This window comes from Galeopterus variegatus, unplaced genomic scaffold, assembly GCF_000696425.1.
Source record: "Galeopterus variegatus unplaced genomic scaffold, G_variegatus-3.0.2 Scaffold6886, whole genome shotgun sequence".
Lineage (NCBI taxonomy): Eukaryota > Metazoa > Chordata > Mammalia > Dermoptera > Cynocephalidae > Galeopterus > Galeopterus variegatus.
Window position 1 is genome coordinate 59296 of NW_007732997.1, and position 14748 is coordinate 74043.

Consider the following 14748-nt stretch of genomic DNA (forward strand, 5'->3'; position numbering starts at 1 on the left):
CATATTCTGCCAGCTCTTGAGAGGTTAAAGGCCTATGGTAATCTCAATTTGTCAAGTTACATAAATATCAAAAAGACTAATCTGAATCAAATAAGTCATGCTTGAAACTCGAGTTTTATTCTCACCTGGCATATAAATGTACTGGGCAAAACTAATCAACTTTATATTTTCTTTTAATATTATGGGCTAGAGAGTTTAAATTAGTATTTGTTTTCACATCAAAAAACCACTATCAAAACAAGTCTCAATTTAATTAAGATAATTGTGTGCAAGGGGTAGAGATAAGGCAAAGAACACACAGATTTTAATAAAGTGGAAAAATATGGCTAATGTACAACCCGGCTATGGTAATATATAGATTAAAACAATGCAAAACTTCTAGGTAGCCTTCTGTACCCCATCATCTAGTAATTCTAAAAAAATTCAGACATGGTAGAAAAAGTATGGAAGTTTTCACTGCAAAACCAATAAACAATAGTTACTTCTAACAGAGAAGGGTGTATACAAAATACACCTCTCTTAATACAGTGATCACATTTCATCTTAGTCAACTGAATGAATGCCTAGAAGAGATCCTGTGAAGACATGATCTTTTGACAGGCATTTTGTTTCATTCACTTCCTTGACCTCATCCTCTAGTGGAACTCCTGGAGCTCTTTTACAGGAAGTATTCAGCTCCTCTTGAGAATCCAGGGCAACACAGGGCTGTGTCACAGGCACTGCTAAATCTATACCTGCTGCTTTTACAGAGCCCTGCTCTTTCAAGACTTCCACCTTCTCAGTGAGCTCATTTCGTTCCATTTGAAGAGCCCTGCACAGCTTCTCTAACCGTTCCAGTTTTTTTTGAAAGGTTTTGTACTCTTTATCACGAACAGTTTTCTATTGAAAAAAAAAAAAAAAAAAAAGATCATTTATGTAACCTCATTAAATACAAATCAGCTTACAATACAAATCAGTATATAAAGCTAAGTACAGCCCTTGGGGGATTAATTCTAGCCCACCCCCATACCAAAACCCACTGATGCTCAAGCCCCTCCTATAAAATGGCATAATATTTGCAAATAACATATACACATCCTCCCACATATTTTAAATCCTCTCTAGATTACTTATAATACCTAAGAGAATGCCTACACATCACTTTATTCATGTGGATGAAAGGTAGTGCTTGGCGTGCAGCAAACTGAGGTTTTGCTTTTGGAAACTATGGAATTCTTTTTTCCGAATATATCTGATCCAAGGTTAGGTGAATTTGCAGATAGAGAACCAAGGATATGAGGTATGTCAGCCATAATAAAAACTACTTTTTATTACATCCTGAACCTTACTACATACCAACTGCTACTTTAAACATTTTAAATTATTCTAGAGCACTGCAATAAAAATTAAATTCTCTTTGTCATATTTCTGTAACCAAAACTCAATTCTTGAGTTTAAGTCAAATATTAAGGAAACTGAGGATCTTAATAAAACACGATAGCAAATATTTTCTTATAAAAGCACAGTTAATGTTGTAACTTAAGTCTATTTTATATGAAATACAGTTCATCCAGAGACTGCACATCTCTACTTTCTGAAAAACAATTCTGAATCCAGAACCTTGTCAATTTTAATTAAGATTATAACATGAACCACACTTAGTTGGTTATTTCTTCTTATCTAATAAGCTCTTGAAGTAAAGATGTAAGATTGTATTTAAAATACATAAAACATAATCATATCCAATTATTAAGGGCAGCTGCTATTTTCATCTGCTGGCAGTTTTTCAAACCAGGTATAAATAATTTTAGCCATTCTAACTGATGTACTCTACTCTGAGGATAATTGAGGAGGTTGCTAATTATAAACATCTAACTCAATCAGTCCATTACAAACTATAATATTATTAAATAATTATTGCTGTATAAATTACTATTGACACAATGAAAGTAATTTGAGAAAATGTTAAGGAAAAAATGCAGCAATAAGAGTTAATTAAAGCTCTTGTTTTTACATGGGTTTTCCATTTTCTGAGACGAGAATAATACAAGTGCCCCAACATTTTCTGTTGTGAAATGTTATAAACTATTGTTTATCAAGGTATGTAAGTACAAAGTTTAGTGATTACAAATTGAACACATCTCAGATGTATTTACAGCAAACCTGGGAAAAAGGACTTCACTAACTTCTGGAAAAGAATATGTCAAGATGGAAAATAAGTGAGCTACTAGCTTCTGTTCTCCCCATGGGAAATCTGAATAAAGCTCTCTCTTCTATAGAGAGCAGTGATTATAAAAGTTATGGTACTTAAACCAGCATTACCCGGATACTCGTTAGAGTCTAATGAGTTAAAAACAATGGAAGGAGCTTACTAGATTTAAAAAGATTCAGTCTATGCAAGCTCAACTCTGCTATGGAAGAAAGCAAAATCTAGATACAGGTGGGTCCTTCAAATCTGTGGGTACCATATTTCTGGATTGAGCCAAAAGCAAACCAAAAATAACCCCCCCCCCAAATTGTATCAGTACTAAAAGTGTGCAGACTTTCTTCCCCCACTTGTCATTGTTCTCAAAAAACAGTGTAACAACAGTTTACATAGCATTTACATTGCATTAGGCATTATGAGTAATCTAGAGATGATTTAAAGTATTTGGGACAATGTGCCAAGGTTATATACAAATACTATGCCTGTTTATATCAGGGAGGGACCTGTGCATCTGTGGATCTGTATCTGTGTGAGGTCCTGGAACCAACCTGCAAAAGACACAGACACAACTGTACTTTGCAGCTGTCTATAACACAAGTCTAAGCTAATTAGCTGGGGTAAAGAAGTTTAAATATCTCACCCAAGACAACCTAACTTACTGCAGTAAAAAGACCGTATAATGAAACCCGCAGGTACTTAGGAAAACTCCAGAAGCTCCAAACTTCCTTATGCTGAAATAATGAGTACTCATTATTTAATCATGTAAAACCTCTCACCTCTTCAGTCATTTGCAGAAGTATTTTATTATTATTTTTCCATTTGGTACGCCATATTATTGTTTCTTTTTCCAGTTTTTTAATTTTCTTTGTCATCTGTGAATCATCACAATCACAAATTTAAATTCTAAGTTTGATTCCCTGACCCACCACAAAAATCATTTTATAATGTTCTTCTCTTCCACATCACTGCACTAGCTTCAACCAGCTGACACAGCTCTGTGTTTCTTTAGAACAATAACTGTACACGTCTTTTGTTAACAGAGCTTATCTCACACAAACTCCTACTGTGGCAGCAACAGGAACCAAAGTAGAGGTTTCTCATTAACAGAAGAACAAATTTGATCTCAGATTCAGAGGAAGTAGTACATGGAAGCACACTCTGAACTCTCAGTTAAGGCTGGCTTGCAGATCATTCCAGCTACAGGTAGTTAAGAGCCAAGACCTTTCCTCCAAAGCTATATGAAAAAATGTCCATGTTCAACAGTTTTCTAGAAAGAGACAGTACATTAAATGAATCCATTAGATTCTTAGAAAGATAAAAGTCTCAACTCCAAGGTAGATTAAGAATTTGATGTCACATCAGTATTACAACTAGAGGTGGCATAATTTAAGTAAGTGACCAGGAAAATGGTACCAAAATTGTTGAATCCTTACCTTTACTCAATTTTCTCAATTGACAAGACTACTGTACTTCAAATTTTGCTAACAATAAGATGGGTCCAAAAATAAGGGGAGGAATAATCTATGTTACAAGAACCCAATTTTTAGAAACTAGGAGTAAGATTTAACTAGAACTTCCAATCAGCTCTGTTGCAAGTACAGAAAAGGAGCCAGGCGACGTTGAAGACAACAAGAATGAGACAGAACAAACACCTGTGCTTTGAGAAATTACACACAAAACTGTTACAAGGCAAACTGGGACACTACAGTGACATCTGTAAACACTAGCAGAAAAGAACATGTTCCAGTCCACTATCCTCCAGAAAGACAGAGAATTTGGGAGTTCTTGACTTAACTGTTCAACAATGAGCATGTATTACAGTTTAGATAACACACTGGGCCTAACAATTTCATCCTTCACTGGAGTCTAAAATGAAAGGACTGGCAGGCAGAACTAATCTGCTGCTCAATGAATTCTCCAGATTACTGAGACTAAAAATAACTGAATGTGGTAATGTCATCACTTAACATGAAAAAGCACTATTTAAAACACAACAGATATTTTTGTTATTATTTTTAACAATGAAGGAATAGAAAGGCATAAAAAGTCAAACAACTTGTCACAGTCACACATTATACACTGTAAGGTTATTAAGTAAGGAAATTTAACTAAATTCAACCATTATGTAAGATCTAATAAAAATCATGACTAACATCTACAAAATCCCCAGGCACTTCTGTAGTATCCCCAATCGGTAATCATATCTAAAAATCCCAACTTTAAGAGGGAAATGCCAACCTAAATAACTTGTCCTAAGGAAGTCACACAGTGGCAAATAATAGATTTTGGTTCCACAGTCTATGCTCTGTTAAGCCACCATGCTACCTGGGGAAAGAGGCAGACATGAGGGTACTTCAAAAAAATTCATTAGAAGTTTGTATTGCCATCTTTTTTTTTTTTTTTGGTGGCCTGGCTGTTACAGGCATCAAACCCTGGGCCCTGACCATTAACCAACTGAGCTAACTGACCAGCTCAATCTTAATTCCATTTCTCCAGAAACTTCTTAAAGTATTCTCATAATTCTGCCCTTTAAAATTGCTTTTTATCCTTTATTCTGAACTGGAATAACACACAATTAGTTGTTTTTCTACAAGTAATTTTAACAACTGCTTTTTAAACTTTATAGCAATTAAGGATGCCCCTATATATATTATGTGTAAAGTTCAAATTTGAAAGAGTAAAAATATTTCAGGTATTAGAGAGGACTTCACAAATAAATCTATTCCAACCAAATATATTATTAATTTCTTTTGCCTAAAATTTTGTATATTTTTTCTTTCTTTTGTTTTGAGGGGGGGGTGGTGGAGATCTGAACCTTTGGCATTGATATTACCAACATGCTCTAACCAAGTTAATCAGCCAGCCATTAAAAAAATAATAATTTACGTAAGCCTTTGTGAAAGAACTGAGGAGTGTTTACCTAAAGTAATTGAAAATAAGTAATAAATAACTCTACTAATAAACTGTCTTTAACAGAGGAGTTGTGTAAACTATCTCCAATTATGAGAAAATTTTTAGAGTATTAAGATGATTAGCAACCTGGGGTAATTTCAGGGCAAAATACCTAAACTGAGCTGATAAAAGATCAGAAATGATAAAGTTAAATATTTATCCAAGTATATAAATTAATCTAAGTGGTAATTATGCTTAATATATCCTCGTATACATTCCTTTTTATATGATATCCTACTAAAAAACATGTAAATACCTTTTCCATTTCCTGCCTGAAGCTTGTAAAGAGTCCATTGCTTTTTGCCATGGTAGTCTGGAATTCTTCAAACTTATCCATATAAAGAGAAAGCTACAGAAAAAATTATGAAATACTCTGAGTTCCAGCTAAACATTTTAAAATCCCGAAGACTTTCAAATGAACATTAGCTACTTGTTATATGTAACTAAAATATCAACAAATGCACACACCTAATCCTTAAACAGCAAGAACAGTCAGCTGAAATTTGTGCAACCCACTGAAATGTATTAAAATGTATTTGTTAGCTGCATCATCTTTAAAGGTGAATGCTTAAAATGTATAAACACTTATTAGCTTCATTCCATAAATTATAATAAAAACTGAAGTATAGTGTATGACAATAAATTTCATATAATCATAATACTTTAAGTATTACTCTCCATACATTTGACAAGCTATCCTTGGAAAAAACATCATTCTTTTAGGTACTACCTGCTCGACAGACTGCCTTTTTCAAAGCTACCGTTTTCTTTAATGTGGCAGGAAAATAAGCAGATGACAAATGATTTGGTTGAGGGAGAAAGAATTTAGTGTGCAGAAAACAATTTAAACTACAGTTTTGAAAAAGAAAAGCTAAAGGGTGAAGAAACATTAAGTTTCTTTTAATCTCCCGCCATCGAGGAATTTTTATTCTGGCTTGGAAAATAATGCTAACCAGCAACGGAAGCAAACATAAAATTCAGAATTATTTTTTTCTCTCCCTTAGAACCACAGTTCAGAAAAGCAGGTGAGAAAAGCACATTAAAAGGATCAGAACAGGTACAGAAAGCTTCATGTAGGTAAGGCCTCAGTTAGGCATGAAGTGGGGGCTAAATGATTTTGCTTTAGACCAGGAGAAAATCCTATAGGGACAGCCTAAAGTAATCACATTATATTCAGGAAACAGGCCTAGACTATATATTACTTTGGCCAAGAAAAGCAGAAAGGAATAAAAGATTATAAGGGGCCAAGAAACAGCACAAACAATGCCTTTTAGTTTTCAGGAATGCTGTATTAAGAATATTAAAGAGACACCTGAATAAGACAGCAAAGAATGACCAAACCCAGTTATGACCACACCCTTTATGCCCTGTATTACCTACAGCTGTCAGGTAATACAGGGCATAAAGGAGGCTCTTAGAAGCAAGCTCTGTTTTGTGTTTGTGCAGGGGGTGGTGGAGACAGACCAAAATGTGTGTTAGTAGCAACATTAAGGTAGCAAAGATTATCAGAAGACAGCCAAACCATGCCTACTGAAAGGTGAGGGCATGGGCTAGGATGAAGAAAAAGAGCAGGAATAGAAATGTAGGCATGAGCTGGAGAAGAATGCACAGGATTGATTAGTGGACAGTAATAAACGGTAGAGGAAGCACACAACGACAATGCTTCTGAGGTTACTGGGTAGGAGTTAGGAACAATGTTGGTGGCTCAGGCAGAGTAAGGGAGCATTTCTAGCACCTGAGAGACATTAGAAGTTAGGACAGTTTTAGCATACCTCTTTTCTATTGAAGATGGAACATGCAGGTAAAAATTGTCCCATCTCAGAGTTCAATGCTGGCCCACAGTGGGTAGTCAGAAAGTGGTAACTGCCATCACAACTGGACCCGGATTACAAAGCAATGTTCAAGACACAACAACTGAATACCATCATCAACTGCTGACAAATGACATGGTAAGAGCAGAGACTGAGAAAGACTCTTGGGAAGAACAGCCACATTTAGGTACTAGGTAAAGAAGTGATAGCAAAAGAAATAGAGTAAAAATTGGTTAAGAGAACTCAGGGTGACACAGATCACAGGCAACAGAAGATAAATTGGTGACAATATACAGAATGGGAGTGGCCTATGGTCTTGGTAAAAGACCTCTGCTGACTTCCAATGTAGCATTATCGATGACTCCCACATTCAAGAACATCTTCTGAAGCTATCTGCAGACTTTATACTTTCTCGTCGATGTTATCTCCATTTATATGGACAACTGAATAGACAGTGCTAATAATGAAGTAGTTCAATCTACTGGAAGCATTCCGACATGGTCATAATTTATGATGGGAAGTTCCAAAGATTTCTGATACCTTATGCCTCTTGAATTTTTACTCTAAGTTAGGTTAGCTTTATATGATACCACTACATTATAAAATGTTCCCAAAGGTAAGCAGGTAACTGGTCTTCATAAAGATGCATGCCAGTCAATATATTAAAATGTATTTCAGAACTAATTAAGAGTCCTTACATTAAACTTACTATACAGTAAACTTTTAAGATATGTAATACTCTTTCAACAATGTAATCTAGGTAATTTAAAAAGGTGCTGATCAGTATAACTAAAATTTCAAAGATGAGAAGCACAATCTTTCCTTTGCCCTTCCTTTCAGTAAGGATACACCATCTGTTTCCTCCATTTTGCACAAAGCAACCACAAACACTAGTGATGTGGATTGAAAAACAGGGAGACCTTCAATTTTTTAAAAAAGCAAACACACACACACAACCACACCTGGGAGTATGACTGTCTGAGCATGTGCAGATTTTTTAAACTACATGTATTTGCTCATAGAAAAAAATTCTAAAGTTATTAGAGAGAATATCTAGCAAAGTAGAAAGGGGATATTGAAATAATAGAGGGGTTTAATAACAGTATTAATATCAAGAAGAATCATGGGCAATTCGGTATGAATTGGTCACATAAATAAAGGAAAATTCCAGGAGGATATGTGATCAATTCCTTTGTTCTAGATGTCTCTGACTGGGAACAAAGAGACACAAATTCTAACATCCTCTGTTGTCAAATTACCTGCTGTTTTAGTTGTACTTCTTGTTGTTTCATTTCTTCATATTTGTGCTTTGATTCTGTTGCTTCTTTTAATAACTAGAAAATAGAAACATTCTGGTAAAATACTAATAGCAATTAAACATATTGCTAAAATGTCAAATGATCTGATAGTTAGGCTTAGCCCTCCACTCATTATTTTAACAAAGATCACAGGTCAAGGAATGAAACATCCTGTTATCTCAACTGCCAACTACTCTATCTTTAATGTTACATTTATTCATATTTAGGAATGTAGAAGTAATCTTTAACTACTTAAGGAGAAAAAAGGCATAATAAGGTTCACAAAACTAGAGTTTGAGAATTGTTTCATGTAGTTGGCCATTTGTATGCTTTCTCCGCTTAAGTATCTATTCATGTTATTCATCCCCTTTTTAATCAGTTTGTTTTTTATTGTTGATGAGTTTCTTGCATATTCTGAACACTAACTCATTGTCAGATGAATACTTTGTGAACATTTTCTTCCATTCTACAGGTGCTCTCTTTCTGTTGAGCGTTCCCTTTGTTGTGCAGAAGCTTTTTAGTTTGATTTAATTCCATTTGTTATTTTTGCTTTTGAGGTCTTGTTCTTGTTCACGAAATCTTTGCCCAGACCAGTGTCCTAAAGCTTTCCTGTTAGGTTCTCTTCTTTTAAGTTTCATAGTTTCAGATCTTACAGTTAAGTCTTTAACCCCTCAACATTACTTGTCATTGTAGAAATGCAAATCAAAACCACACAGATATCATCTCACACCAATTAGACTAGCTGTTACCAAGAAGACTGAAAATAACAAACTTTGGAGAGGATGTGAAGAAAAGGGAAGTCTAACACAGTGGTGGTGGGAATTAAATAAGTACAGCCATTATGGAAAACAGTATGGTAGTTTTTCAAACTACAGACAGAAATACCACAAGATCCAGAAATCCAGAAAGAAAGAAAATCAGTATACCAAAGAGATATCTGCAGCCACATTTTTACTGCAGCACTACTCACACTAGCCAAAATACAGAATCCACTGAACTGTCCATCAATAGACAAAGGGATAAAGAAAATACAGTGTACTTACATGATGAAATACCATATAGCCATAAAAAAAGTGAAATCCTGTCATCTGCGGCAACGTGAATGGATCTGGAGGACATTATGTTATGTCAATAAGCCAAGCACTGAAAGCAAATACTAAATGATCTCACTGATATGTGGAATCTAGAAAAAGTTGATTTCACAGAAGTAAAGAACAGAACAGTAGCTACTGAAGTAAAGGGTGGAAAGGAAGATTCGTGGGTAGGAGGAGGTAGGAAGAGATTGATTAATGAATACAAAAGTACAGCAAGATAGTAGGAATAAGTTATAGTGTTCTATAACACTGTAGAGGGACTCTAAGTAACAATTTATTGCTTACCTTCAAATAGCTAGAACAGAGGTTTTTTTTATGTTCTCAGCACAAAGACATAACAAATGTTTAAGGTTATGGTTATGCTAATTATCTTGATTTGATCATTGCACAGTATGTACATGTGGCCAGTTAGGTCAGTTAGTTACAGCATGGTGTTATAACACCCAGGTCAAGCACCCTGTACCAGCCAGCCGCAAAAAAAAAAAAAAAAAAAAAAAGAAAGAAAGATAAATTGAAATAAACCTTTACAGAAATGAGTTGGGAAAAGAAAAGAAACAAAACACAAATATCATATTGTACCCCACATGTATGTACAACCATTATGTCAACTGAATTTTTTTTTTTTAATTCAGAGTTGAATTGTGTTTTAGATGAAAATAACTACATATATATACTTATAAACAGAAAACATGTCTAGGAATCTTAATATACTCTATAAGAGGCTAGATGAAACAATATACAGCAAAACAGTAAAAAGAGAGACCAAGTTTCTGATCACATTTTAAAAACTATGAGAACAGCCTTGGGGAAGAGAATAGGCTAGGTTATACATGGGGTTTTCAGAAAAAATAACATAAAGTTGCACAGCAGGCAGATATGAAATTCAGTCTGAATTTCTCAAGTAAAATGTCACATTATATAAATAAGCCTTAAAAGGTCTTTAAGCCAACCAGAAACTGCACACATGTAATATACATGCATATGTGGTATGTATCCATATGCATGTACACATACACTCATTATTTATACTCCAAGTTGGAAGTAATGATTGCTTTCAATCGTGCACTGATACCATTGTTGGCTTGCACTGAAGATCCATACTGCTTGAGAAATGCATTTCTCTAAACCCTAATCTCATGTTCACATCACGAGGAACACTCAGTAACTGAATCTTCAAACTATGCTCAACTCAGGGACTACACTAGTTGAATGAAATGCTGGATAGACTATATTATATTTATTCCTCACATTCATTCACTCATCCACAGTATATATAACTGGACTTGCATATGGTATCTGTACATATTCAATGCGATTTCACTGTGTTCAGGCAAAATAATCTGAGCACATACTCTAGCAACAAATTTGAGAGATTAGGCAACAGAGGATTCTGTTAAATTGTATCAGAAAATTAAACCAGACTAAATAAACAAATAGCTTATCTATTTTCAAGTTACTTGTTTAAAAACAAAATATAGCAGTACACAGGAAACATTTATTTAGAAAACTCACTACGAAATTTAACTATTCCCAGCTCTCAAGTCTAACTTGACAAATTACTAGCACAGTTTCTTGAAGCTGGTAAGGAATATCATAATCTAAGCATGGAAAAATCAAATGTGCACCTTTTCTCAGTAACTTGACCTAATATCTCCAATATATTTTTACATAAAAATTTCATCATAAATAACAAGCTGAATGTATTATAACACACACACACACACACACACACATACTCCCTTGTCAATCTAAATGATAAAACAAACAAACAACAACAACAACAAAAACCTATGCATGCCCCGGACCTATGTTAAATGAAAAACAAAGTTAAATGTTTTAAATGGTTTTAGTTATAATTTGGCAGTAATTTCTTTTTGGAAGTAGCACTTACAAACTCTCTCTCTTTCTGATGTTTTCCATCAGCTTCTTTTATCAGCTGTGTTGTTTGCTGAAACTTGGCATCCACAAGCTGTTGCTGCAGTTTCTTGTGTTTGAACACTTTATCAATATGCTACAGGAAAAGCAAAATTTCTTCCATCACTTAACAAACAAAGAAAACACAGTGGGAAAGAAACATAACACAAGTTACGACACCCTGCTTACCCTCCTTTCCTACTAATACCACCATAGCTAAGAACTCTGTCTCTGCACTTGCATAAAACCCCTACCTATCAGCACCTCACAACATTCCCACACATGCAGTACCACTGCCCCCTGATTACTGTCTTGTGCCCAGCCTTGTCAGAGGTAAGTTGTTTTATCACGAGTTTTGTATTTCCTGTTTCTGTCCTACATGGAAAATAAGGTTCAAACTGTTACCAAGAAAAAACTGAATAAGAAGATCAAACTATTAATTTCACTCATCATACACATAATTCCTGGACATTTTTTCTCATTTAAACTTACCAAATTTTTTTAGCTGTAGACAACAAGACACAATGGTAAGAATGACTAGGACAAATCCTAGCCTATCAATATGGCCCAGGACAAATTTTCCTTGATAACTCGGTTCTCTTATTTGCAAAGGTGGATAACCACACCTACCTTGCAGGAGGTAGGTTGTACAAATCAATGCAATGATTAAACTATGTCAGGTGATTGATGCCTGGCACATATTAGACATCTGATAAGTGCTTGTTACTATTTCTAAGTTAAATTGTTAAGTGGTTATTGTATACAATAGACTTATCAGAACATACTCTCTCATGTAGAAAAATAGTACCTCTTTCAGTTACAACATCCTTTGTGAGAGGAATCCTAGTTAAGTTTGGAGGAGCGTGCAAGAGATAATCTGTCTTTAACTGCAAATAATTTGATCATTACTCAACTATATCCTAACCAAAAAATAGGGGAAAGGAAGGAAACTCTGTAATACCCAAGCAAACAAGGCTTAAAAGTAATATAACTTGAACATATATACTTTCCACATTTGCTACATTTGTGGTAAGGAAGTACATCATTCTTAAAAAAAAATATAAAAATTTTTAAATCCTTGTAAGAACATTGAAAACTCTATGAAACAAAACTAATTAAAAGAAAATTCTCTTTATGCCTAAAACATTTCCTCAATAAATATGCTGCAAGGACTGGAGAAACAAAGAGAAAATGCATGTATTAAAAAGACTTGACTTATCAATCAATGAAACACCTTATTTAGAACTAGATTTAAACAAGGAGGGGAGGATACAGAAATCTATATAGTGACAAGATATGTAAATAAGTTGTAACTTAAATAGGTACACTTAAAAATGGTACTTATTATGTAACTTAAAAATGGTACTTTGGTGGGCCAGCCCGGTGGCGCACTGGATAGTGCGCCGCTTGGGAAGTGCGGCGGCGCTCCTGCCCGAGGGTTCGGATCCCACATGCAGACCGGTTCCCGCTCACTGGCTGAGCGAGGCGCGGGAACAGCGCTGAGGGTTGTGATCCGTTGCCGGACACAGAAAAAGACAAAAAGACAAAAAAAAAAAAAAAAAAAAGGTACTTTGGTTATTCTTTAAAGAGTCTTATTTCAAGACATCCAAACAGTGATCAGTGAAATAATATGCCATCTTGGATTTGCTTCCAAATAGTTGAAATAAGAATTACTATGTACAAATAGATAACTGCTGAAGCTACCTGATAGAAGAATCAGCTTTAAGGTTGCAACTTAACCAAAACAAGGGAGAAAACTGCTAAAAGGGAACTGGCTAGTTAACACAGTTGGTTACACTGTAGTGCCAAAGTCCAGGGTTCAATACCTATACTAGCCAGTGGACCAAAAAACCCCCAAAAATAATAAATAAAAGAAAACTACTAAAAGAAGGGAATGCTAAAAAGATGCTCAAAATCTTTAAGAAAACAAAGTTTCCAAAGTTAATATAGAAAACCATAAATCAGAATAATCTGACATTTGTATTGAATAGTATATAAATGTTTTTTTTGTTGTTGGGGTGGTAAACTATACATAACATAAAATCTACTGTTTTAATCATTTTAAGTAGGTCATAATCTTTTTGAATTAGCAATTTCACTATACTTTTGTAAGGGGTTCGACACACATTAAAAGCACATTTTACTAGCTTAACGCATAACAAAGATAGGGAATATACCCTTTGAAAATACAAAGCCTATTACCCCTATGCATTTGACCTTAAAAGTAAAACTTAAGCAGGTTATTCTTATTAGCTTTTAATCTAGGCACTACCTAAGTACCAGACTACCTTGTAAAATAACCCAGGTTTAGCAGTTCTGGATCCTTCTGGTAAACCTTTTACTTCACTGGGAGTGAGGCCACCAATACAAGTAGGTGATGGGTTATATGTAGGTTCTTTTTTTCTCTCAAATATCATAATGCCCATATTTTTGGTACTAAGGCTAGAATAGCAGATATAATGCAATGGCACTTAAATCTGAGATATAGAGTATTTGTCTGGATAAAAGAAAATATGCTAAAATCATAATTTTCCAGTATTACATGACAGACAAGTAGTGCTTACCATGTCTCCTAGAAATTACTTTACTTAATCAAATCCACTGACTCCTGGGGCAAAGTGATGACCCCAATTAGTTTTTTTCATGTGGTTCCTGCTCCTTTCCTAACAAATGCCTTTCACTTGGCATATACAAAAGTTCAATATTGTCCTGGGACAATAACTTTACTTCCTTAGTGAATGGTGACAGGATTTTGCTAACACTGACAAGCTGTCTAAGAAAACCAAACATTGTTACCTCCTCTCTCAGTGCATACTGTTCAATGAGCTTCTTCAGTTTCTCTCCCAGTTCGATGTTTTCTTGTCGGAGTTTGGTATTGTGTATGTCATGTTGTTCCAGCTGTGCTTGAATTTCATTTAAAGTAATTTGGAAATGTGCAGTTGCTTCTTTATGAGTTTCTTCCTCCTTCCGTGACTGTTGCATGTTTTCTTCCTTAGTATCCAAAATAATTTATGTTAATAGTACAGACATAAAGATAAAACTCTCAAAAAAAGAGCTGCTACTATGAGTTTACTTTTGCTGCCCTAAACGGTTTCTTCTTAACTATATGTTTCCCCCTTATTAATGACCAGAGAGCACTCATTTAAAAGCAAGTAGCTATTCCTAAGTATATAATCAGAGAAATGCCAACTGCTCTTTATAAAATAAGTGTTATCTGACCATCTACATATTCACTATACTAAATATAAGGTACACAGTTTCTTCCCAAATATCCTCCTCAATGGCAGGATATCATGCTAGATTGGCCTGAAGATCTCACAGCTTACTTTCTCAGCCAGATCTTCCATTTCCTAAGGGACAAGGGACAAATGGAGTTACAAAGGTTACTTTCAAACTCTTACTAGGATACAAGTGTCAAAAGACTTGCTATGAAAAATAATATCATCCACTTTTACTATATCTAAATCCAAGGTTTCAAAAGAAAAAAAAAAAAG

The 14748-nt window shown here is 34.7% G+C and overlaps 1 protein-coding gene across 1 annotated transcript in view; it reads right to left on the reverse strand.

Annotated features, from left to right (window-relative positions):
- Positions 1–543: 543 nt before the first annotated feature.
- The window catches only part of LOC103606847 (gamma-taxilin-like), a 31255-nt gene continuing 17050 nt past the window's right edge, over positions 544–14748 (reverse strand). The window contains 6 exon segments of the mRNA XM_008591384.1: positions 544–879; positions 2962–3057; positions 5394–5486; positions 8208–8282; positions 11232–11351; positions 14051–14245. Of these exon segments, the coding sequence (XP_008589606.1) occupies positions 544–879; positions 2962–3057; positions 5394–5486; positions 8208–8282; positions 11232–11351; positions 14051–14245 (915 nt within the window).